General features: G+C 51.0%; 1 protein-coding gene across 1 annotated transcript in view; it reads right to left on the minus strand.

Moving 5' to 3' along the window:
• RNF43 (ring finger protein 43) overlaps nucleotides 1-25728 on the minus strand; it is a 61047-nt gene that overhangs the window by 2509 nt on the left and 32810 nt on the right. The window contains exons 2-8 of the mRNA XM_036838259.1: nucleotides 13258-13380; nucleotides 6745-6819; nucleotides 6505-6636; nucleotides 5787-5891; nucleotides 4084-4245; nucleotides 3463-3565; nucleotides 1081-2436 (exon numbers count right to left, since the gene is read on the minus strand). Of these exons, the coding sequence (XP_036694154.1) occupies nucleotides 1081-2436; nucleotides 3463-3565; nucleotides 4084-4245; nucleotides 5787-5891; nucleotides 6505-6636; nucleotides 6745-6819; nucleotides 13258-13380 (2056 nt within the window). The remainder of the gene's footprint in view (nucleotides 1-1080; nucleotides 2437-3462; nucleotides 3566-4083; nucleotides 4246-5786; nucleotides 5892-6504; nucleotides 6637-6744; nucleotides 6820-13257; nucleotides 13381-25728) is intronic.

Here is a 25728-nt window from a genome sequence, read left to right on the forward strand (position 1 = left end):
AGAGAGGGGAGGTAGCAGTCTGGCACCGGCAGCAATGGAAGTATACACATGACAGGATTCAAAAGGAACCATAAAACACGTGGCCAGATCTGCATTACATGGCCCTATGGAAGCAATTGTTTTCTATACTATAACAGCTTGCATGCCTATCTCTCCACAGACCTGGGTCTCCTGGTTGACAAGTTCCATGTCCTCAGAGCCTGGAACCTAGCACACAGCAAGCATACAACGCAGAAAGAAAAATGGAAGGAAGAAATGAATGGATGGATGATAGCAGCTCTCAGGTCCTGCCTGTAGGATTCCCAGACCCCGAAGTCTTATATTTCAGGACCTTTGAAGAGAGAGGGGTCCTCCTAGTGATGGCTGTAGGCAAAGAGCTGTGTCATCCACCCAATGGGAAAAGATGGGGAAGAGTAGGGGTTGGGGGATCCGGAAGAGGAAGAGGAGGATTTGAGCAAATAAACACCCAGTTAAAGTCAAGGATTTACATTATCACCATTGGCTGCAATACAGTAATAGGGATGCACTGAGTCCCCAAGAAAATGAAGTCAGTCTTATTAACAAAGATGCATAGAAGGGAACAACTTTTTGCATCATTCACATAGCTCTTCTCATATAGCCCAGAATTATGGTTATCTGTAGTTATTTCTCCTATAAGATCTCATGTGGCCTGGGATTATGGTTTTCAGTAACTATTTGTCCATGCTTTCCTCAAGAGCAAGGAACAGTTCTTGGTCTTCTTTGTATTTACAGCTAATACTGAGCTATATGCTCAGCTGTACCAATTTTTAAAATATTGAAACGCTCACGATTGAGCTGCTGCCCCAAGCCACCCCAAGTACTTTCTGGTGTCTCAGCCACACTGGTACCTCACCTGAGACCTCCCTAGGACCTGGCAACTAAAGGATCAACACCTGGCAGGGCCAGCATCCCACACTATGCCACTTGTCCACTATTTTGAATGTCACCCCTGTTGGACCCTTCTCAGCTTCCATCAACCCTTTGGATGACTTCACCCGTTCTGCCATATCCAGCTCTAGTCTCCTGTCCCCACCAGACCCATTTCCCCTGAAAACTCACCAGGCTGGGCTGGCAGCACCTGGCAGTGTGGGTAAGGGCATGGCCTACCCTCTGGGGTGCCAGAACTCCATTCGGAAGGCCCCTCCCCAGATGGGTATGGTCCTGGGGGCTGGCGTGTAGTCAGACACAACCACACCGGCTGTGAACTTGGGTAAGTAGGGCCTGAGGTTTCTGGTAGCAGCCTCCTGTCCGGGCCCGGAGGTCCAAAGATCAATGGGTGGGCCTCTGGGGACCAAGGATATGCCAGGCTGGGGCCATAATGGGGAAGACTCTGGCACACTCGGTGTGCAGTCAAGTCCTGGGGTCGAGAGGCTGGGGAGGGCTCTGAGGGACTCCCCCGCCGTTTCCTCTGTGTGTGTCGGACAGAGAGGCTGGACTTCTGCAAGTGGAAGAGGCTGCTGGGACCAGGGCTGGGGCTGGAGGCGTCAGCTGGCCCAGGGGCTGGCTCGGTGAGGGCCCTGGGCCGTTGTGGGTTGGGGAGCTGTCCTGACGGGGCTGCTGGGTTGGGTCTGGCTGCTTGCGGATCGGGTGAAGGCAGCTCTGGCTGGAGTTGTGTCCGAGGAATGGCAGGCCTGGACTGCGGGACTCCAGTTTCTGGGCCAGACTTCCTGCCGTGCCACTGGAAACGCTTTTTGTAGTGGTGGTGCCGGTGGCGGTGGTAGTGGACATGGCTGGAAACCTGGGTTTCCCCTGTGGGCACCACTGAGTCCAAAGAACGAGGCCGAGAGGCCATGCTAGGCTGAGCCTCCTCCCCCCGGCGCTCCCCTTCAGGGCTGCAGTACACCAGGGGGTCAAAGTCACTGCTCAGGGAGCTGCGGAAGGTAGAACTGCTGCCGTGGATGCCCTGCAGGCTGATGTCCGTGCAGTTGACCACTGAGTCACTCGAAGAGCCGTGACAGGGCCCTGAACTGGAGTCACTGGCTGGCCCGTCTGCCAGGTAGCCGCTGTGTTCTGTGCAGTAGCTTTCTCCAGACCCGCTGCTGTCGTGAGGCCTGGCCCGGCGTGGGGGCATGGGGCAGGTGGCAGGGTGCTGCAAAGTGCACCGCAGGTGGCTCAGCCCCCAGCCCTGCGCAGAGGGGCTCTGGGCCACTGCCAGGCGCTGTGGCTCACCTGGAGCCCGGGGATGTGCGCTTCTGGGGAGGCGGTGGTGCCGAGGGCCCACGCCTGGCTCCTGGGATGGTAGGAAGGGACCAGGCCGTGTGGGCCGAGCCGCTGCACTCCGGGAAGGGCCCGACAGGTAGGCAGCAGGCAGGTGGTAGTGGGCATGGCCGGGATGCTGGCGAATGAGGTGAAGTCTTCGGCCTGGTTCTTGGTAAGATCTAGACGGTCCCAGGGACTGAGAAAGCGAGTCTCCCTCTGGAAGAGAGAACCAAGAGCACAGGTGTTCGACTCCACAAACGGAAGGAGGTACATTCAGAAAAGAGAGGCTGTAGCCTACTTACTGAGCCTGAATCGCCCGCAAGCTCCATCAGAGTTTGGACGACCAAGGATGCTCCTACCCTGCCTGGGCCCTGGGATGCCCTTGCTCCCTCCAGCCAGTTGTCTCCTTGGGAGTCCCACTGTGCAGGGCAAGCCCTGCTCCTCCCAGCAGCCCTTTGGGGACTTTCACCCAGGGCCACTGCTAGCCCACACTGCACCTTTGGGTGAATTAGAAAAAGGCTCTCTTTCCTCAAGATACTTCACTTTCATCTTTTAGAAGATTGTCATAATATCCTGGTTTTGTTCAAACAGGATACTTTATTGCCAGAAAAATGAAATAATAAATATACAAATCTTGGACTTCCCAGGTGGCACAGTGGTTAAGAATCCGCCTGACAATGCAGGGGACACGGGTTTGAGCCCTGTTCTGGGAAGATCCCACATGCCACGGAGCAACTAAGCCCGTGCACCACAACTACTGAGCCTGAGCTCTAGAGCCCGCGAGCCACAACTACTGAGCTCGCGCCGCAACTACTGAAGCCCGTGCACCTAGAGCCTGTGCTCCGCAACAAGAGAAGCCACCGCAGTGAGAAGCCCACGCACCGCAACGAGAAGCCCGCGCAGCGCAACGAAGAGTAGCTCCCGCTCAACGCAAGTAGAGAAAAGCTCGCGCGCAGCAACAAAGACCCAACGCAGCCAAAAATAAATAAATAGATAAACAAACAAACAAACAAATCAGTCAGATTTAAAATCAACAAAGTTGTCATGAAAATACATCATAAAGATGCCTGCAATGGAATGGCCGCCCCCTCAGATGAGGCCCCTTCGAGCAGTGCACAGCTTAAAGAACAACTGAGGCAGTCCTGCCTTCTCCTCAGCTTCAAGGCAAAACATTTGCCCAGAGGGAAGCCCCTTCTAGACCCATCTGCCTGCACACAGGGGAGTCCTTGGCCCACCTCCTACCTACGATGTTGAACATGCAGAGGGGGCAAGTGCGATGCTGATGCAGCCAGGGGTCCACACAGGTACGATGGAACTCATGGAGGCAGGAAATGACCCGTAGCTCCTGGAGAAAACAAGGGGTCTGAACCAGAGCTGTCTGTAGCTACAGCCGTGGCCAGGAAGCAGGGCATCCCCGACTCCCTCTGGCCTCTCCTTACTGCCGCCATCTGCTTTCAAAGACCTCACAGTAGGACAGAAACGGTATGGGCTTTGATATCAAGTAGACCTGGCTTTTGCCACTTAGCTGCATGACCTTGGGCAAGTTTCTTAACAGACAGTTTTCTGCTGTAAAATGAGGCTAAAAAACTAATCTACCCCCACCCCTCACTGTCACGAGACTAAAACGAGACGATGCCTCTAAAGCACCCACTGCAGAGCCTGGCACGTGGTACACACTCAACAAACAGTAGTTCTCTTTCCCTGGAAAGCCAGGAAAATAACCCAACCTCAGGGCTGTCTGTGCAGGATACACAAGACATAGATGCAGCTCGAGCACTCACACCAGCCTTAAGTGCTTCCTCCCCCAAGCTCCAGCCTCCCTCCCCAGCCTGGTCACGGAGGCGAACCACGGCCCTGCCTTACCTGGCCCTCCGAGAACTCCTCCAGGCAGATGGCGCACACAGGGGCTGAACTGCAGCTGCTACCTGAGTCTGGCCACTCGGCCCGGGCCCTCCTGCAGCCGGGCTGGTACCTCCTGGTGGCCAGCTGGCTGATGGCCCAGGCTGTTCGCTGCTGAAGGGGATCCTGGGAAGAGGCGTGGGGCCAGAATGGGGCAAGGGCTCCTCTTCCCTCAGCCCTGGACTCCAGCTTGTACTCGGTTCCCAGCCACCCAGTTAGATCCCGTGACCACTTGACCACTCTGAGGCGTCTGTATCCTCGGAGTTCATACATGGCTCTGCCAAGCAGGCTAAGCCCTCCCATCCCATTCCCCCACTCATACGACTGATCCCCTTCCCCACTCATACCATTGATCCCATTCCTCCACTCACACTATTGATCCCATTCCCCACTCACACTACTGATCCCATTCCCCACTCACACTACTGATCCCATTCCCCACTCACACTACTGATCCCGTTCCCCACTCATACTACTGATTTTCCTTCCCTCGATGACCCATGAGAGCAACTTTTTATCCAACTGCCTGCTTGACATCTCAACTTGGATATCTAACAGGCATGTCAAACTTGACAGGCCCCACGCTGAACTCCTAATCCCATGAACCGCCCAACCGCACACCTGTCCTCCCGCAGTCTTCCCCACCTCAGTAAAGGCAATTCCATTCTTTTAATTGCTCAGGCCAAAAATCTTGTTGCCATTCTTGACCCTTCTCTTGCACTCCATGATCAGTCTATTAGAAACCTGTCAGCTTTGCCTTCAAAGTGTATGGAGAGTCCAACTAATCCTCACCACTTTCACTGCTACCTCCCTAATCCAAGCTACCACTACTGTCCCCTGGATTCCTGTAATAGCCTCTGAGCTGGTTTCTCACCACAGATCAGGTGAGGTCAGATCATGGCTCTCCTTCTGCTCAAAACCCTCCCATGAGTGAAAAAAAAATCCTGACAACGGCCTTAACAGTCCCATACCACTGGGCCCCCATGAACTCTCTGTCCCCACCTCCTGCTCTGCCCTCTCACTCACTGGATTCCAGCCACAGGACCGTCTTGCTGTTCCTCAGACATACCGGGCACACTTCTGCCTCAAGGCCTTGGCACTTCCTGTTTTCTCGCCTCAATCACTTTCTCCCCAGGTATCTGCACAGATCACCCCCTCACCCATTGAGGGTCTTACCTGTAATGTCATCCTCTCAATGAGGCCTTCCCTGGCCTTGCTTTTAAAAATTAACCCTGTCCCCTTTCCATTCCCTCCCCTTTTCTATTTTATTTTTCTCCCTGGCACATGCCACCATCTAAATTATTGTATATTTTACTTATTTATTTACTCATTCATTTTACCTATTTATTGTCTGTCTCTTTCTACGAGAATGAAAGTTCCCCGAAGGGAGGAATCTTTTGTCTTTTTGTTCACTGCACTATCCCCAACACCTGGAACAGTGCCTGGCACAGAACAGGAGCTCACTTTATTTGTTGAATGAATTAACAAATGAGGACTCTTGTGGAGAGAGGCTGCTGGAAATCAACAAAGTCATTTGCCGGGGGATTTAGGTGTAAACTGTTTCACAGGCGTAAGAGCACCTTCTTTCCTCACTTTTCCCTTCTTGCTCCCCATCTTCCCCCACACATGCACTCGCCCACCTCCACCAGGGAGCCCACCCGGCTCACCGGTCTGCTGTGACGGGGGCGGCACCGGATGCGCAGCACCGAGGCCAGGATGACCACAAAGATGGTGCCCACCACCGTCAGGAGGATCCACACGTCATAATCTGGCTGGGGGAGCGAGCAGAGAGGGAAAGTGTCACACTTCTGGAAGGAGTGGGGCCAACCCGGGAGAAACACAGGAGCCCAGGAGACACATGGAGAACTGGAGGGCCCCTTGAGTCTTCCAGCAGAGGGGATGAGGTTGCAGGTGGGCTGAGGTGGTCCCTCTGCCCACGGGCACTCCTCCAAACGTCTGCTGTGAGAGGTACTATCTCGAGACCCGTGTGCTTGGGAAAAAGGGGACAGGGACCCCTCTACAAGGCAGAAGCTACCCAGCGAGCAGCTGGCCGAGCTTCCCAGTCGATGGAGAGATACCAGCCAGGCGTCAGGGGGCCTGGGGACCAGGGTTTCATTCTGGCTCTGCTACTCTGTGCCATGAAACCACGATGCTGAAAAACAACTTTAGAGCTCAGCTGGCCCAATCTGTTCATTCTGCAGATGAAGCTCAGAGAGGGGAAGAAACTTGCCTAGAGGTGCACAGCTGGTGGACAGAGTTGCACTAGAGGGTTTCCAAGGTCTCTTTAGCTCCAGGAGTCTAAGGGCTTTTGGTGAGAGACACCACAGGAAAAGGTGCGGGTGACAGCAGGTGCTGGGGCCGGGGCTGGAGACCTGGCGTGCTTACCCACGTCGGGGGCTCCTTCAGCTCAATCCTCACGTAGGCCTTTCGGTTCTTGTACACAAACTCCATCAGCTTCTCGGCATCATTACCCCAGATCAACACCACTGGCCGCGTCAGCCCCAGGGGCTGCTGCAGCTGCAGGAGGGAAAGTGCCCACAAGGGTGGCTGTGTCCTGACTTCTTCCCCGGCACATTTCTCTTCCTGCGTCCAGCCCCCTCCTCAAACACCCCACGTCCCGGGTACCTGTTCAGCAGCAGCGCGATCCTCCGTGATGTCAAAGAGGACGGCGCTGGCTCCCCGCTCCCCCGCCATCCGGGCCTGCAGAGACACACAGCAGAGGTCCCACAGGGGTCAGACACACAGCCCATCCACGCCCTGGCCTCGCCCCCTCACATCCCTTCCTAGGATCTTGCACACACCACACCTCTGTACACTCCCACATATAACACATGCAAGGGGTCAGTGGGGTTAGGATCCCCTGCCCCGCCCCAGGCTCACCCAGGTCTGCTGCCTTCCAGGACAACCTTCAGTCCTTCCTTTCGTAATGGGACAAACCCCTAACAGGGCTTAGTAGGTGCCAGGGGGTAGACTAGGCTCCTGGCCTAAGGACAAATAAGACACAGCCCCCGCCGTCAGGGTGCCCCCAGTCCGCCTTCACTAAGAAGTGTGAGGACCGAGAGCAGGGAGCGACCAGCACCCCCAGGGCCCGGGGGGGTGACCAGTCCCCAGTACAGAGAGGGGGACAGCTCCGGCAGAACAGAACTGGGCTTTCCAGGGGCCAGCCCTGCCTGACAAGAGGAGCCTGCAGAGCCTCCCGCCCCCCGCCTCAGGCCAAGTTCCAGGAGCCTGGGACGCTGCTCTCACCCAAGGCGTCTATGACAGCCCCAGGCTCAGCCCATCTCGCGGCTCTCTCTCCCTGCCACACTCTAGTCTGCCAACTCTTTCTCTGGCTCCAATTCAAGGACTTACTGGAGTCCCTGTCTGGTGCTTTATCCCTTCACCCCCTCCCTGAGGGTGGCAGTAGAGACTCGGGTTGGGAGGGACCCAAAGGGCTGTTCCCACAAGGATGCAAGTGTGCACACGTGCACAAGCACATGCACATGCGTGTTCGCCAAGGCTCTGAGAGGATCTAGCCAACCAGGCAAAGCAGAGAGCAGAGCCAGAAAGAGAACAAAAAGCAGGAATCTAGGGGCTCTGGGTGTGGGGTAAGACCAGGGAGATAAGAGCTGAGGGGGGGTTGAGGCACAAGGGCAAAGGACCGACAGACAGACCCTGTTCCGGCCTCACTGTCGCCTCTCTCCCGGGCGCCGATGCTCTCCAGCGCTCCTCCCTAGAGCAAAGGCTCACCTTGCGGAAGGCATCGGGCTGGGACCTCAGGCCCCTGGGGACTGGTGATCCTTTCGGGCCTTCCTGCAGGCACTGAAGGAGTTAACCCTTCTGCAAGTAGTGCAGTCAGGAAGAGCAGCCCGTGCTGGGGCTTACACTCCGAGCGCTTTGATCTCTGCTTCCCTTCCTGGCGAGAGCCTGTTGGGGCAGGTCTCCTGCCAGGCAGGCCAGGGGAGCGGCTCCTGCTCCCCTCCCAGATCCCTACTCCCCAGGCGGCCGCAGGGGGCAGGGGGCCCCTCAGAACAGGCAGCCTGCAGGCAGGAGAGCCCCGGGAGGGTGGTGGAGACCCTCAAGTGGGGCCTTTGCGGCCAGGAGGGCACCTTCCCTCTTCCCTTCCTCCTTCCCTGAGGAGCTGGGCTAGGCCCTCTACCAGCACCCAGGCCCAGCCCAGGCCCAGGCTCGCCAGGCTAATTGACTGGAAATTCACAGGACTCGAGAATGGAACTGCTGAAGAAGTGGAGGTCACAGCCTTCATCCTCCTCTAGCCTGCTTATTCCCAGGAAGTCTCCCCCACCGAGGCGACCCCAGGCAAAAAGAAGTTGTCCAGTCTTCAGAGCCCTCCAAACCAGGGCATGGGAGCAGCCCTAGGGGAAAAGGAGAAGGACTCCTTCTGCTAATCTCATAGTCCCTGACTTAACCAAGGGGTGGGGAGGTCACCCCAGTAGTCACAGAACTGAGACTCCTGGATCCTCAGTGCTACCAGGGCCTCATGTTTCTCATCCCCAGAATGAGACCTTGAACCCAGCCCAGCCTGGAAGAGCAAGAGGGAAGGGCAGAGACTTCCTTCTCTGGAGATGTTCTTACTTCCCTACCCCTCTCTTTTTGAAGGGTTGGGGTAGGAACGGTGGAAAGTAATTACCCTGACGTTCAAACACCCCAGCCGATTACAGCCCATAATTACAAAGTTGTAAAAGTGATCAAAGAGAGAGGGTTGGCCAACAGGGGAAACAAACAGGCCTTTCAGACAGTGGGTGCCTGTGTGCAGAGTTCTAGGACTCAAAAGGCAAGATTTGGGGCCAGATGGCAGCCCACTCAGGGGCTACCCATGCTGCCCTGCAGTCCGCCCGCACCCAAGCAAGAGGGAGGGAGGGAGAGAGAGAAGCACTTCTTCCAGACCAGAACCTGGAAGACAGAGAGGACGGGCAGGCCCTCCAGACAGGAAGAATGGGCTTTAGAAAGACAACCCAGAGACCTCTTTGGGAGCTGCAAAGATTCAGCCAGCCCTCTAAGAACAGCGAGCAGGCTGCCCATGGCCTTTAGCAGTGGAAGCCAATACGTTCCAGGACTTCTGCACTTCTACACTCTGCACTTCCCTGCACCTTAGATTTTCCTCTCCAGACACAGTGACAGTCACTGTGTATCTCCTCCTCATCAAAGGTTGACTGAGCACCCACTGTGCTCAGGGCACCAAGCCAGGGAAGGCCAAGCCCTCCAGAACAACTCAATCTAGCTGCGGAGACAAAGCATATACGTACGATTATAATGCTGATAACATTCTAGAGTACAAATGAATGAAATAGACCAGTCGTTTCCAAACCCTTTTTTCACTGCAGAAAGCCCTTCCCTCCATTGTGCCCCCCACAGTACACACACACGCACACACACACACACACACACACACACACACACACACACACAGACTGATACAAATCTTCAATACAAAACAGATAAAAGTGAGCTGAGGTTGAGGGTGGGATTAGGGGTAAGAAGGACCCTTGGCTTCCCCTCAACCCCAGCCCCTGCCAAGGCATCTCCATGAAACCTGGTGTGAAAAGCATGGCCAGAGACCCTGGCAGCATGCCAGGAGGGAAGGATTTCTGCTCCTAGTAGCCTAGCTGGGCTGAGCCAGTTAGGAAAGATTCAATACAAGAGGTGGGATTCACCTAGGCTTGAAAGCAAGGGGAGGAGGAAGGAGAGGGGATATAACCGTTATTGAGACCAACTCTGCCCAGACTGTTTAGGTTTGAGTACTAAATCTGCCATCAACCATTAGCTGTGAGACTTTGGGCAAGTCACTTAACTGCTCTGTGCCACAGTTTTCCTTTCTGTAAACTAGGGATAATAACAGGACCTACTTCACAGGGTTGTTCTGAGGACTATATAAGTTACTCCATGTAAAGCCTTGTAATATGCGCCTGGAACATAGTAAGTGTTCCTTAAGTATTTATTTATTTATTTATTTATTTATTTATTTATTTATTTGTATCTGTCATTAAGCCACTCTTAAGTATTAGTTATTATCATAACATCTATCGCCATGTGCTTTGCGTACATGATTTCATTTACTCCTCACAACAATTCTATAAGACAGGCATCAGCTCCACTTTTGAATTGAGGAAAAGACAGAGGCTCAGAGAGGCTGAACAACTTGCCTGGGGTCACACAGCTGATAAGCAGTGGAGGCAGAATTCCCACCCAGGACTTCAGCCTTCCGAGTACCTGGTTAGCAGGGAGTGTTCTCTGTGGTAAGAGAGGCAGGCCTTGTACCCAACTTTTTTGCCTCCAGAGCCAGCTCCTTCCACCAGGCAAAAGGCCACTGCTCCAGTCCAGGCATGAGGTGCTAAGGGCCTGGGGGATCACAAGGATGGCTGTGGAGGTGCTAATAAAGAAACAGAAACCAATCTGGGTGACTGGGTAGGGGGAGGAAGGTGGTATGCTGACAAGAATGAGAGTCCAGAAGAACTACAGTGAGGGTCAGAGATCAAAAGAGAGAACCGTGACAGAAAAAGGCCAACCTTGTTAACTATGAAAGCATAGGATGATGATGCCAATGACAAGGACAGCAGTGACAGCTGCAGTCATTTATTGAGTGATTGCTGTGCGCTTGGCATCTGTACTGTCTCCTCAACTCCTCATAACTACCATAAGATATGAGCCCTGTTATTGTTCCCCTTTCACAGATGGGGAAACAGAGGCTCAGACAGCTGAGCGCACATGTCCAGGTCACACTGAGGGGCAGTGGAGAAGCCAGGCCCCAGACCTGGGGCTGCCTGGCTCAAGAGCCCCAGTTCCGGGGATGGGGACAGCACCACTGACACTAATTGATTTGCCAGAGCAGAGCTGACTGAGGTCAGTGGTTTTCGAATTTCCTCACCAAAGACCCACCTTTCCCTTATGCCTCCCACAAGCCCTATATTTAAATATGTTTTACCAAACTAACTGCATTTATTATGCACAATTCATTTTCCTATGAGATAACTTGTATTAACACATTGAACTGATAGAATTCAACCAAAAGCAAAAAAAAAATGAAGAGTTTAGTTAAGCCTGTGGGAAGTCTAAAATATTGGAAGTAGCCCAAAGATCCACATTACTACCTTCGCAGACCTCCTTTGGGCCAGGGGATCCCAGGTAGGAGCTACTTGGTCAGGTCAAAGGATAAGAGATCCGAGGGATGCCTTGGACCTGACCCGCGGGAGAGCTTGGGGCCAGAGCAGTTCCGCAGAGTGATGGGGGGAGAAGACGGGCGAGGGGAAGCGGGGTGAGTATGGTGCGGGGGGCGGGGGGGTGGGCACGGGAAGCTCAGGCAGTGACCTCAGAAAGAAAAAAGGTCACAGGGCAGCAGCCAAGGTGCTTCTTCTGAACTCCTAATGGTTTTTTGATTTTGTGTTTTATTTAGCTCAGGGACTATCTGGCACTTGACGTACACTGTTTTCATCCTCACGATGATCACTGGGGTAGGAAATAAAAGTCCCATTTTATGGTAGTGGAAACAAAGGCCCAGCAAGGTTAATTAAGTACCTCAAAGAGCACTGACCACATGTTCCTTGTCACCCAGTGTCTGTTCACATGGCTCATTTCTCCTACAGGAGAGTGGTCCTCTAGGGGCGAGAAGAAAACCTCCTATGTGGACACATCCCGGCGGGTTGCCGAGGGCCCACACGCATGTGAAATCATACGCTGCTTCAGAGGGACAGCAGAGCTCTCAGAACCCGTCCTCCTCCATCTGTCTGTCTCCCTCCCCTCTCTCTAACTCACACTCACCTACCTCACACTGGGCACTCATCTACCAAATGAATAAATGAATGGCATTTGCCCATATTTTGTCAAGCAATGGAAATGAAATAGTCAGAGGTAGGGTAGCTTCAGCCTAACGAAATGCTGCTGCCAGTAGCACACTTACCGTCCTGCAGAGACACCACACCCTCCAGCTCCTCAGGTGTGTCCTGGACCCCATCTCCCACCTCCCCAGGGCCCCTTCTGCATCAGCACCAGGCTGGGAGAATATCTTCCCCTATCTGTGGGCACCACATTCCGAGTCCTGCCCGAGTCCCTGCCCCCTGGGGGATCACGTAAGAACCCAGGCTGTTTCCTTGAGACTCATGGCCCAGGAAACAGCCCTCGGGAGGATCACAAATCCCCTGGGCCAGAGTTCAAGGAGCAGGCGCATAGGGCGGGACTGTCACCGTCCTCTCCCACCACCCCTGGGAGCAGGACCCCCTCCCCCAAGTCTGCCTGACCGTGCCACCCACAGTCTAACTACACTCTGGCTTGGCTCACCACGAGACTCTTTTCACGTATGTTCAGTTTTTCCAGCCAGAATGGGAGGTAACAGAGCACAGAGATTAAAAGCTCAGGTTTGAGAAGTGGACAAGCCTCGGTTCAGATCTCAGCTCCGCCCCTCCCTACCCCTGCCACCCTGGCAAGCTACTTAAGTTTTCTGATCCTCATTTGTCTTATATGTCAAATAGAGAATAACAATGTCTAGTTTTCCTGATTGTTGTGAAAAGCAAATGAGAATTAATATATAGAAGAAGTATCTATCCCATGTCCCACCTGGCACATGACAAGCACAAAGAAAATAGTAACTAATGTTAAAGCAGGGGTCACGAATGCAAATGTTTACAGGCTCTATGAGGTAGCAGGCCGGTGGGGAGCACGGCAAACCAGAAAGCCCATGACAGTGGAAAGGTGGCAGCTGCTGCCAGGTCCAGCCCAAGGCGCCCTGAGGAAGTGCGGGGCTGACGGTTTGCAATCTCGGAGGAAGAGTGTTTTAATGGCTTCTGTTTCCACTCTTCTTGCATAGTGCTCAGAGAATATTTCTGAAAGATGGAAAAGCCCTCCAGCTGACCCCCTCTTTGCTCTGATGCTAGGCAGGGGAAGGGGTGTAGGAATTTCCAGGTGATGGGGGAAGAGCTAGGATGGGGCACATGCCCTAGATGACAGCCAAAACGTTCTGCTGGCACATGGCTGGTGGGGAGAGGACAGCAGCCTGAATTTCCATGTCTCTCAGACCAGTCATGGGTTATAAAAGCCTGAATTGAGCACATCACTCTCAGGAAACAAGCAGACACAGAGCACAGGACCTCTCACAGCCCAAAGCTGGGCGCACAGGGGTTCAGGGTGTGCGGGGGTCAAGTGCGAATCTACCTTGCTGGCCAGTGACAGGCAGGGGCGGGGGGCCCGCTGGGGACTCTCCAGCTTGACAATGCTGATGAATCCAGGCTCCAGATTGTCGTCGTCGCTGGCGTTGCACAGGTACAGGGGGTGGGACTGCAGAGAGAGAGAGAGAGAGACAGGTTAGGGGGCTCTAGGGGGCAGAAGGCATAGCTGGGAGAGCCAAGCACGTCCCCACTGTTCTCACAGGTACCTGGCAGGTCTCCTGGTGCCATGAAAGAGGGGGCCTTCTTATCAGATGGCCTCATGGTAAGCTAGAAGCCACCAGCTGTCATTTCAGGGGTGCCAGGGCCAAGGACACATGGCGGTGGGGGCAGATAGGAGCAAGGGGTGTGTAAATGAAGAGCCTGCTGCAAAGCCGTTCCAACAGTCCTCAAGCCCTGCTTTTCCAAACTGGTCAGCTGCAAAGGGCTCTTCTCCTGGCGCCAGCCTCTCTCACCTCCTAATTCTGCTCCAAAAATCCCAGGCTGCGAGCCTATATCAGTGCCTTCAGAATCCTGCCTTCCCTCCTTGCTCCCCCAGGGCAGTGCTGGGTGCTGCTGGAGCCTCCTGTCTCCTCGGCAGCTGTTGCCATGGAGATTCCCATCTCTCCTGTGGCTTGGGTCTTCTCACTTGGTGCCATCTTGCTCCTCTCAACATCCCCCTTTGCTTATCCTGGGATTAAGCAGGGTGCTGATAGGGAGAAGAACTGTTTTGGGATGGGGCTTGGCTAAGAGTTAAGCCTTGAAAAGCACAACTCCTAGGAGCTCGTTCTGTCCCCAGGAATGATGCGGCCTGCTCAGCCCACCTGCTCTGAGGGTACGGCAGGTCCAGTCCGAGACCCTGCGCCTCTAGCCCGGCTGGTGCTGAGCAACGACTAAGGGGAAGTGGGCCTTATCCACGCTAACAGGGACCAGAGGGCCCCTCATCAAAGGGATGAGACTGCCCTTCTATACACGCTCTTCTCCTTCAGGGTGATTCTAATACCCCCGTGAATCTAATTTTCCTAGAGTACTGTGAGAACAAAGGATAATCCTATGGGCCAGGGGTTCCCACATGGTGAAAACCCAGTGTATTCTGGCAAGAAAGGGAACTTCCTACTAGGGAGCTGCCCATGATTCCCTGGCTACTGCTGTTAGACTAAAGGACTTCCAGAAAGAACCATCAGAGGAACCAGAGAGAATTTTGAATTTATGAAGATGTTTATGAACATGATAATGTCGATGATGGACTTAAAAGCACAGTCAGGGCTTCCCTTGTGGCGCAGTGGTTAAGAATCCACCTGCCAATGCAGGGGACACAGGTTCGAGCCCTGGTCCGGGAAGATCCCACATGCCGTGGAGCAGCTAAGCCCGTTCGCCACAACTACTGAGCCTGCGCTCTAGAGCCCGTGCTCCGCAACAAGAGAAGCCACCGCAATGAGAAGCCCGCGCACCGCAACGAAGAGTAGCTCCTGCTCGTCACAGCTAGAGAAAGCCGGCACACAGCAACGAAGACCCAACGCAGCCAAAAAAATAAAATAAAATAAATAAAAGCACGGTCACTTTTTGAAGGCACTTTCAGGCTATTTCCTCTCACTGTATCACTGCAGTCCCTTGAACATAGTAGGTTCTCAATACATATGCACTACCTCACTTTGAATTGTATCCTTGTGAATAAAAATCTTTGGGCAGGGGGTGATGAGATGGGAGGGATGTCCATTCTTGCTCACAGAAATTAAGGACTATTAGTCTGGTGGTGATCGAGGTTTAGTGTGGGAGAAAGGTTATATATCCCCCTAACCCCCAGAAATGGGCTGGGGCATGAGGTTGGGGGCTGTAGTGAAGCTGTAGCCCCCATCTCAACAAGCTCCATTAGTCTGTCCATCTGCCCATTCATTTCTTCATTCTACCAACACTGAAGGCTCTCTTGGTGCCAGGCACTGTTCAATGCAACAAGGAATCAACAATGAATAAGACAGGCTCCTTGCCTTAAAGAAGCTCAGAAGACAAGCGTGCAAACACTGTGTATTGTGATGTTACAATGCAGGTTCATTCAAGAGCTTGGGGGAGGGCCTGAGGAGGGTGCCCAACAATCCCATGCAGGAGGGCAGAGTGACCTCAGTGCTTCCTTGGGGACTAAATAGGTGTGTGTTCACCCAGTGGACCCACAACCAGGGGGGAGGGTAGGTTCCTGGCAGAGGAAGCGGCCTGTGCTGAGGGTTGGGAGGGGCAGTTAGGTCCGGCATGAAAAGTCGGCAAGAGCAGGGACCACAGATCTGTGTTTGAGAAGGATCTCCTGGTGACGGCAGAGGACAGACCGGTGTGGTGAGAAGTCAGGAGGCAGCTGCTCCAGCAGAACAAAAGATGTGAGACCTCCCTTCAGGAGCAGCCACAGAAGTCCACTGCTTTGCTTGCTCCCACACCCTACCCATGGTCCAGCTTTCTCAAGATAACTCCAAGATGCCTCTCACTGACCAGAGGGTCAATGGAGACAGGAGAAAGTCACTTTGGAGAAGAGTAGTCTTTAGAGAAGGATTTTCAAATACTTAACCACCACGCTGCCCCCAGGCCTTCGCGGGGGAACCAACGTGTACTGTGCTGTAGTGCCACATGGTAGGATGCTGAGATAGAGGGGAAAAAACGTGGTGCAGAGTCACCAGACTTCCGTGGTCCTGAACTAACTACTGTGGAAGAAGGAAGAGGAGGAAATGAACCATTAGTAAATGCCTTTGGCAGGCCAGAGCCTGTAGATGTTATCTCACTGTGAGGTAGGTGTGCTCATCCCCACTTAAAGAAGAGGAAGAAGCTTGAGCCTCAGAGAAATTAAGGTCACACAAGATTAGAACCCAGCTCTGACTCCACCCTCTGGAGTTATGCAACTCCAAATGAAACACACAGCAAACCCGCCACTGTCCATGCTAATGCTGATGATGACGATAAGCGTGTACATTTATTGAGTAAATATGGTGGGCCAGTGAGCGTTCTAAGCGCTTTTGTGTACTACCTCTTTTTATCCTCATAACAACCCTATAATTGTCTTCATTTTAAAAAAGAGGAAACTGAGGCACTGAACAGTTAAGTAACACGCCCAGGATTACACAGCTGAGAGCAGAAGATCAGAGGAAATGGAAAGAAGTAGGATAAAATAAAAATAAATAAATAGGGCTTCCCTGGTGGCGCAGTGGTTGAGAGTCTGCCTGCTAATTCAGGGGACACGGGTTCGCGCCCTGGTCTGGGAAGATCCCACATGCCGCGGAGCAACTAGACCCGTGAGCCACAACTACTGAGCCTGCGCGTCTGGAGCCCGTGCTCCGCAACAAGAGAGGCCACGATAGTGAGAGGCCTGCGCACCGCGATGAAGAGTGGCCCCCGCTTGCCGCAACTAGAGAAAGCCCTAGCACAGAAACGAAGACCCAACATAGCAGTCAAGCAATCAATCAATCAATCAATAAATTAAAACTTTAAAAATAAATAAATAAATAAATAAATAAATAAATAAATAAAAAATTAAGAACAATCTCCATTTGACTTTGAAAACATGATACCTTCCCCCAATTCATAACCAAGAAAATTTGCCTTCTTAATTATACATTCCTAAAGCATACAGGCCCAAACACAAGTCCCCGAAATATCGGTGGTAACTTCCAGGAATGTCCTAGGCCCTCTTCTCTTTTTACTTTCCATGGTCCCCCGGGTGACCCCAGCCAATCCCATGGCTTTGGTTTCCACGTAGAGGTGGTTAATTACATATGTGCAGCCCAGACCTCTCTTGAGTTCCAGACCCCAGGAGGGGCCTGGATGCTTCTGCCTGAAGAACCTTAAATGAGACGCCTCAAACTCAGCATGTTCAAAACTGAACTAATCATTTTATCCCTCAAAACTGTTCCTCCAGTGTTCCCTGTTTGAGGGGCTGGAACCACCACCCACCTATCACCCAAGTCAGATGTTACCTTCCTCCTCTCCTCTATCTCCTTCACGCCCTACCACTACCACCAACAACCAAGCACCAAATTCTAACAATTCTATCTCCTAAACATTTCTCTTATTTGTCCTCCTTCTGCCATTCCCACCACGGCTACTCTGACACAGGTCACCATCACTGCTATCCCAGTTTACTGAAATAACCGCTTAACTAGGGTCAACTCACTCCCCAGCCTCCCCCCCCACCCCCGCCCCCAGTTCCCTACACTGAAGCCAGAGTGGTCTAAGATGCTAATTTGGGAGTGTCACTCTTCCTCTCTAAGCACTGAAAAGGCTCCTCATAGCTCTTAGAGTGAAGTCCGCACTTTTAAACACAGCTTAAAAGGCCCTGCCTGCTCCAGTGCCTTCACGCCCCGCCTCACGGCTTACCATCCCTGTCAATACCTCTTCCCCCGGCAACCCACGCTCCAGAAAGACCTTGTTTCATGTCCCCAAACACTCTGGTGCTTGCTGCTCTGTCAGCGTGGGTTGGAGGCCCTCATCTGGGCCCCCCTTAGTACGCTGTATTTCCCCAGTCCTATACTCACCCCAGCGTGTTTCAGTTGTCTGTGTACATCCCTCCCTCTCTCCCCCAGCCTTGACAGACCTCCACTGCCCCTCCAGTGCCTGCTACATAGGTTTTAAAATTAAATATTGAATGTCTACAACCAAATACCTATAAAGACAGCACAATGCCCACCAAATCCCGACAACCGTGGCTTTGGGAGAGGAATTACAGAGGAAATGGTGAAGAGACTTTGGTGTTTTGCTTTGAGTACTTCGATCATAGGCTAATATGTGGAGATATTAATTTGAGTTTCATTTTGTGCTGTTGTGGAAGACTAAAAAAGAATGACAGCTATTTATATGTTGTTCCTGTCTTTTCCCTCCTCCCATTCCAAGAAGAGAGGCTCGCCTTCTATTTCCTTGCCTCAGGGGCATTGGCCAAAAGCAAATGTTGCTAAAGACCTATCTTCCTGACTTCCATGAAAGACTGAACTCATTGAGGAAATATGAGTGTCCTGAAGGCAGAAAGGAGAGGTGGCTTGGGGTTGGGGGTGGGGAGCGGCGCAGGTGGTCAGAGTCCCTGGAATCTTGAGGGGGGTGGGGGTGGGAGGAGCCTGGAGATGTGCCAAGCTGTCAGAAGCTACAGCCTGTGCCCCAAAAGGGGTGGACCCCAGGAGGCTGGACCCCGGCAAAGATGCTGTGTCCACCTGGATTGTGCTCGGACAATGGGCATATTTGTGGAGACCAGTGTGAACAAGTATCAGAGATGTCCCTTAGCTATTTCAGTTTGGCTGCTCTATGAGGGGAGTTCCCATGAAAACAAATTTCCATTGACCTAGTGGGATAGGACCTTGAAGTCAGGTTTAATTCAATTAAAAAAATAATAAAGTACCATGGTATTTCTTGTATAGTCATATTTGTGGCATGAAAATCATGCTCACTATACTTCTGTATGGTTTCTTTTACAATGAGAGTTTCTCAAGTACATATTCTCAGATTAAAAGCAAAAGCCAAGAAAAGGCCATTGAACCAGGGTGCTGTTCATTACCTAGCAAGGCAGTGTTAGTCTCCCTGGGGTGTAACACAGGGGCTGTCTTTGCCCCCTCCTCCAGGGAGTTTTCAGCTGGAAAGAGCGCTCCTGAGAAGAAAACAGATCTAAATGCATCTGCCTCCTTGGGATGCAAGGTGTCCTAATAACAAAGGTGCAAACATGATTTCTACATCGGCCACCCGTCCTCTCAGTGACACTAGGAGAGGGCCAAGAGAAATGGGCTTGCAGGATTCGGGGTGGATGTGGCTGGGGAGCGTTCCTGGAAAATTGGTGAGCTTAAGGATTGGTTATTTGCATATTCCTAAAAGGCCAGGAGATGCGACACCCCGACACCCTGTTCCAGATGCTGCTATGAGAAGCAGATTAAGAGGACTTGCTCACAGTGTCCAGGCCACTCTGGCTGAGAACTCCGCTTTGCACACACATTTTAAATACCTATGTAAAGATGTAGGTCTTTAGTGGTGTGTGTTGTATTTCACGCTCTTGTGTCTGTTCTCTATGTCTCTGTCCTCCTCCTTAAACTTATTTGTTCTGATTTTTCCCTTCCCTCCCCAAACAGACCTTACGTACATTTTCTGACTCCATCATTTACCCGTGTGACCTGGGGCAGGTTGTTACTTAGCTTTTCTCAGCCTCATACTCCTCATCTTCAGAATGGGATTAAAAAAATGCCTCCTGATTATCACGAAGACTAGAGATAATGGCCATAAGCGCCTAGCCCAGAGCCCGACACTCAGTAGGTGCTCATTAAAATGGTAGCTGTTTTTATTATTGCATCTGCAATGGTAAAATCCCTCCTTATTCCTGGAAGGGACAAAGCCCTTTCTGACTACTTCTCCCTTGGCAGTCGTCACAGCGCCTCTGAATGCCAGTGTTCCACAAGGCACAGTCTGGGACAGCTCATTATCCACGGTCACTTCCCTCCTGGGCTCAGCCCTCCAAACCCCACTGAACAAGCTCTTCCAGTTCTCAGCCTGCCTCCTTCCCATGAAGGAGGCCATGTGATCTCATTACCTCCTCACAAAGGGCATTCCAGGGCTCAACTGAGCCCCGAACTTAACGCTGGTCTTATTTTATCCGTGGCATCTCCTCCTCTTGGGGTGTGTGCATTTGCAAGCAATTCTTTACTGTCTCCTGTTTCCCAGCCCAGCTCTGCCGCAGTAATCTCTCACTTCTCTGATTCCACTTACAGACCTTCACCCAGGCCTTGGACAGGTAACTTTACTGCCTGCTACAATTTTGCTTTTGTAATCAGGAACATTGGCCAGGCATCAAAGGCACCTTCTACCCATTTCCTCTTTTCAGATTTTATAATCATCCTCTCCTGTGCAACCTCTATTACCTGAACTTGGAACTACCTGACTTTTATCTCAGGCGGCAGGACACACCAGCTTCATAAAGTCAAGCTCCTGTAGCTGGAGGGTTGGGAAAAGCAGACAGGCCTGGAGTTGCTGCTTCTGGCTCCCAGTACCAGAACAGTCTCTGAGGTCCAGTTTGGTCATCTTGCCCTTTAGTTAAAGAGGTCAATGCTCACATCTACAGGTTAGATCCTAATGGCAATTGTTTAGGCTTTGGAATTGTTTAGGATTTGGAAGCTTCTAGACCTCATTCCCATCCATACCTTAGCCTGCATCTCTACCTCTTTGGGATGGCTGAGTTTCTTAATCAATTAAGTCGGGAGGCTGGGGAATTGTCAAGAAAAGTTTCCCTTTATCGATTTTGTTAAAATGCTTTTACAAGGAAAATATGTTCCTGCTTAACTGTGTAATTTTTTTAAGGTACAAAAGAAAATAATGTTGGTGGGATGAGAGAAGCATAACCCTGATGGAAAGGGACTAGCAAGAGAGAGGATGGATGACAGAGGCCTCCAGTATTTCTAACTTGATCCGGAAAAGCTTCCTGGGGGCAGGGGCGCTGGTGAGCAAGAGGGCTGTTAACAGAAGAGCTGAAAGGACCCGCCAGCTTCCAAGAGAAGGCAGGGCAACCGTCTGAGTGGAGGAGCTGAGCCCACCAAGGGTCCAGTCAGGGGGCTTTGCATGTTGTAGGCCCTTAGTGTTTGGTGAAAGAATGAATAAGACTCAACTTGAATCCAATTGTCATACAGTTTATAAAAGAGATGTGAATTGCTAACAGCTGAGCCTGGTCCAGACCTGTAAGGGACCTTTAAAACTTGCTTTACACAGATGAGGAACGCGAGCCTCACCTTACAGATGGACCATGGTTACATACGGAGGCACTCAAAGGAAGCTGAGTTCTCCTAAATTCAATCCCAGCTCCCTGACTACACCACCACGCCACCTCCAGGTCTACGTGTCGGGAAGTGTTCTGTGTGGTACAGCAAACATCAGCCGAGTACTACAATGCCTGAACAGAAGGCTTCAGGAGGGCCTACATTTCTAGAATTTTCAAACTTGAATCAGTCTTAGCAACAAGACAGAGCCAAGTCTGTCTGCTCCTTCTCCCTCTGGGCCTAGGCTCTCTCTGCCCGGCATCCTCAGCTCCCTTCCTCTCCCCTAGGGCTTATCTCATCTCTTCTAGCCACAGCAAGGCAGCCAGACCCAGACACTACTCAGAGGCGCTTTCCCAGTGAATAGTCTGTGTTTGTCTAGGATAAGAAAGGTGTGTCCTAAAATTAGAGGTCACAGAAGCTCAGACCCAGATAATGGACATTCAGCTAGACTGCCATCTCCCTCACTGTCTCCCCCCCACATTAGAGCCTCCATTCTTCAAGTTAAAAATTCACCTCTGCTTGTCTCAGATTGTGTCCAGGCTCCGTGATGGAACTGGGCCTCTTTACCCTATGATGGCCCCGTGGTGGGGCTTTCCTGACCGCACACTCTGCCTGGCGTCTTTGTAAGGGTGGGTCACAGGGTCATAAGCAGAGCCACAAGCAGGAAGAAGAAAGGGTGGAGAAAGAAGAGAAAGCTAACCATCTGAGCTGTTTTTGAAATAAATTGATATCAGAGAAGAAACCTTATTTGGCAGTAACCAGAGAGAGAGAAGGAGAAAAATCACAACTACCCAAGAGGTAGACCTTTTGTCCACTATCTTCCCATATAGAAACAGGTTTTGCCCTGACTCAGTCCAGAATGACCTCTAGTTACAGGGGCACCAAGAAGCTACTCATGAAGTTAGGAGCAAAGGAGAGGGAGGAGCCCATCAAATACCATTTTAGTTACATCAGCACACTTTGGAAGGAAGGCTGTGAAATAGAATACCAAGGCTCTGAGGCCCACAAACGTCAAGACCTTAGAAGACACGCCAGTCACGTGGTTTGGACTCTCTCCCTCCACCAGGTGAGGCATTCACCTTGCCTCAAACTGCTAAGAATCCTACCAAGAGGTCCTGAAATGTCAGCTGAGTTCTGCCCTCAGTTAGTGACCACTGTCGTGGGAGATTCTGACGCCCGCCCTGACCTCCATCCTATTGGAGGCACCACTTTTGAGGCCCCTCATTTAGCCGGGTCTCGTTCAAAGAGGCCCCTGCAGAAAGGCTGAGGTCTTCACACAGGTGGCAGAATCGCGAGGGGTGATACCTGCTCCTCACACTTCCAGGCTAAGGGTCTAAGGAGGCTTTGGACAGGGCCCTTCCCAGGCATGGCCTTCACTCTTACCACAGTGACAGAGTTCACTGAACTCTCACATTTAACCCAATGTGCTGTTTGCAAACAGCCTTGACACAGTTTGCTTTATTATTTTGTTATTCTTGTTCTAGCCAAACTCATGCCAGAGATGGTAGGAATTTAGAAACCTGCTGGAAGCAGGGACTGTTTGTTTTTAAGTAATTATTTAGGTTCAGATTTTAATGCTGAAAAGGCCAAAGACTAAAACCAGACAGTCCTTGTGAAAAAGACCAAAGAAATGAAACTTGAGGAAATCAGATTTTTCACTTAAATATGCCAGAGGTGTATCAGGACTATCAGCAGAGCTACTCAAGCATTGCTAAGTTTGGTGATTTCAGTGCAAGAGTGTGAAATGGCTACATTAACCTGGTGGTTTCACACACGCATTCCATGTCTTTCTGGCCTAGTCTCCTGCTCAGAGGCTGTAGGGATTTCAAGTTGCCCTGCAAACTCGGCTCCATACTGCTGTCTTCCACGACTGGCTCAGAAGCCCTTGGAGGGCAGACACTGTATCCAAATGGGCCAGCGCAACCAAATCGATGCCCAGGTTTTAACCGTCACATTGTGAGTGGGGATGGGGTGAAGCTATAGAGTTTGCTTGGCTGATCACAATCCCCAGCTCCTGGGCAGTAACATACTATTCCATTTACATTGCAAAGTGGAAAAAAATATGGAGCATGGGCCTGTGCTTCAATACAGAAACAACGGAGGAAATACAGGGATAGTTGCACTTAGAAATTACATCAGGAGGAGGAGGACAAAATGATTCAAGCCACAGCCAACACAGATGCCCAGAGTGTCTCCTCAAAAGCCACTGGGGTTTGAGATCAGGCCAAGGAGGCTTCTGTTCGGAAGAGGCAACTGTCAGGGGAGGCTTGTGCTGGAGACGGCCCAAGGGCTCCAGCCTGACTGCTGACAGCCCTTTGACCACAGGTCTGAACCCCTGTCCATGGGGTGGCCCTGGGGAAGAGGCCTGCTTTGGGGGGGCTGTTTAATGATTTGCCAGCAAAGAACAAGGCAAACAGACTGCTGGCAGCTGCCTGGATGCAACAGGAGAGTAGATTTTTATTCCCACCCATGGTGCAGCCTTCTAGGCAGGGGATAAAAGAAAAAGTAAGAGTTGGTGTTGTGAGAACCTAGGAGGTACTACCATTTTGGGCTCAGCATTTCACTGGCTCTCTGTGGATGGTGCCTGGATATCTTGGCATTTGTGCCATTGCTATTTCCATCCTCTGAATACTTTAGCAATTCCTAATAGCAGCAACTCTTGAGCTCCTAGGAACTAAAAAGTAAGACATCGAAGTGGCCTCCTATGGCAGAGTTCTAGGCATTAAAGAGAATGAGACCAGAAAAACACTGTCTTTGCTCTTAAGAAATCTTTTACAGGAAGTGTATAAGATGGGAAGCTAGTTTGGTTCGCTGCTATATTCCTTTTACTTTCTCTTCCTATGAACCTTTCCCCTATCTCCTTGGCTCTACAGAGATAAAAGTGGCACCTCCCCTTCCCCTGTGAGCCAGAGACTCCAAGATCTAACTCCTACAGCTCCCCACCCCTTTTTGCCCTTGACCTCCCAGCCCAGCCCGAACTGGGTCCTTTTCTAATCCTCTCACCAGCCTTCAGTCCCCCAAATTAAATGCTTTCCCCCATATAGTCTCTTAAAGTGATATATTCAAAAGCCTTAGATGCCACTTACCTTTTACAGTTAGTTGTTTCAGTGTTCCACTGTGACCCACTCTCTTACCCATTTCCTGCAGGAGAACGCCTGGTTCTTAATAGATGTTCAACAAAACACTAGTCCTTTCCTCCTTCCTGTAAAGTAGATCCTGAGCTCCTTCAAGTCAGGGACTAGGTACTATTCATCCCTTAGTACATGGTAGATGTTAAGAAAAATATGCATGTTGACTTATCTGTTTTAATGAACAGATCTGAGATAAATAAGTTTGGTGGTTGCCTTGTTATTTGATCAGGATATGAATATTTTCAGATTTCTGCTTTCTCTTCAGAAACCTGTATATTCCCTATAAGTTTTAAAGTCAGCTTTATAGTGTTTTGACCTCTTAGCAAGGGAGAGGTCTCTTCCTTCCCTTTTACATGACGCCTAAATCTTCTCCACAACCCTGAACAAAACTCACTTATTTTAGGAGGAACTTCCTACTTAATAACCCATCCCCAGATACTCTTATTTGTTGTCTTTCCTCAGTATCAATGTGCAGAGTCGAGCATAATCCATAACACATTTCCCTGCCAAAAAAAAAAGGGAATAGCTCCTGCTCTCAAGAGACTAGAATCTAACAGTAGATCTATAGTCATGCATACACCCACTCATGTAAAACAGTCCTAAGACCATCTGTGAAACAAGACATGGGGAATGCAAATTCACAAAGCACAGCACATACATACTAGGAGAACATGGAATGAACGGGTAGACTAACTTACTCTTGCTATGTCGCTTTGGAAGTGCTCTCTTGTCACTTTGGGTCCTTTAGTCTATCTCCTAGATCTGATGGGGAGCTCCTTCAGGGCAGGAGTCATTTAGAGACTATTAAAACAATTTTATTTATTTATCATCCCTATAGAATTGACTCAAAGAAAGTCTTGCTCCCCACTGGCTTTAGGCCATAGTGTTGGCTGAGTGTCTCAGGTGAACTTCAGTCCCTACCAAGATGTTATGAGGACTTGGACCAGTGATCTGCACGGAACAATTCAGAGCTGATTTACTCCCAACAGTATTCCATGCTTTTTCTGAGTGTGTTCTTTTAACTTACCTTTAGTGGAGTGAGTGATGAATTATATTTCTTTTCTCCATGCTTTATACCCTAAAAAGTTGATGTGTCTGAAGCCCAGAATTTAAAGACTTCAGTTGAGGGGCCATTTGATATCATCCCCTTGCCTTTGTTTCAGGTTCCCCGGCAGCCTGATCAGCTCGCCAGCTCACTCTGCCCTGAGTAGGACCGTAGGGAGGCTACCTCACGCCAAATGTGACTGTATGCTCAAATATTCCAAACATCCCTTGACTTGTTCTTTGTTACTTCCTAATTGCCCAAACCCCTTTATTTTTCTTGCTAAGCGCAGATGGTAAGAGATACCAAAAGATAATCAAAGTGCTGATAAATGGAAGAGGAATCTTCTCAGTTACCAAGTTAGTTCTGCTGAATAGAAGTTCCTGTTTGCATTTGTCAGGAGATTCAGGGAGGTGTCATCATCAGACTTAGTGGGTGAGGGAAGTACTTAGAGAGTTAGGGAGAGGAGCCAAATTCCTGGGTTGAGAGTTCACAGGGCAATAAGGATCAATAGCAGCACTTTTGATTTGTACACTGTTATCAAGGTACAAAGCAACACTACC

This window comes from Balaenoptera musculus, chromosome 20, assembly GCF_009873245.2.
Source record: "Balaenoptera musculus isolate JJ_BM4_2016_0621 chromosome 20, mBalMus1.pri.v3, whole genome shotgun sequence".
NCBI lineage: Eukaryota > Metazoa > Chordata > Mammalia > Artiodactyla > Balaenopteridae > Balaenoptera > Balaenoptera musculus.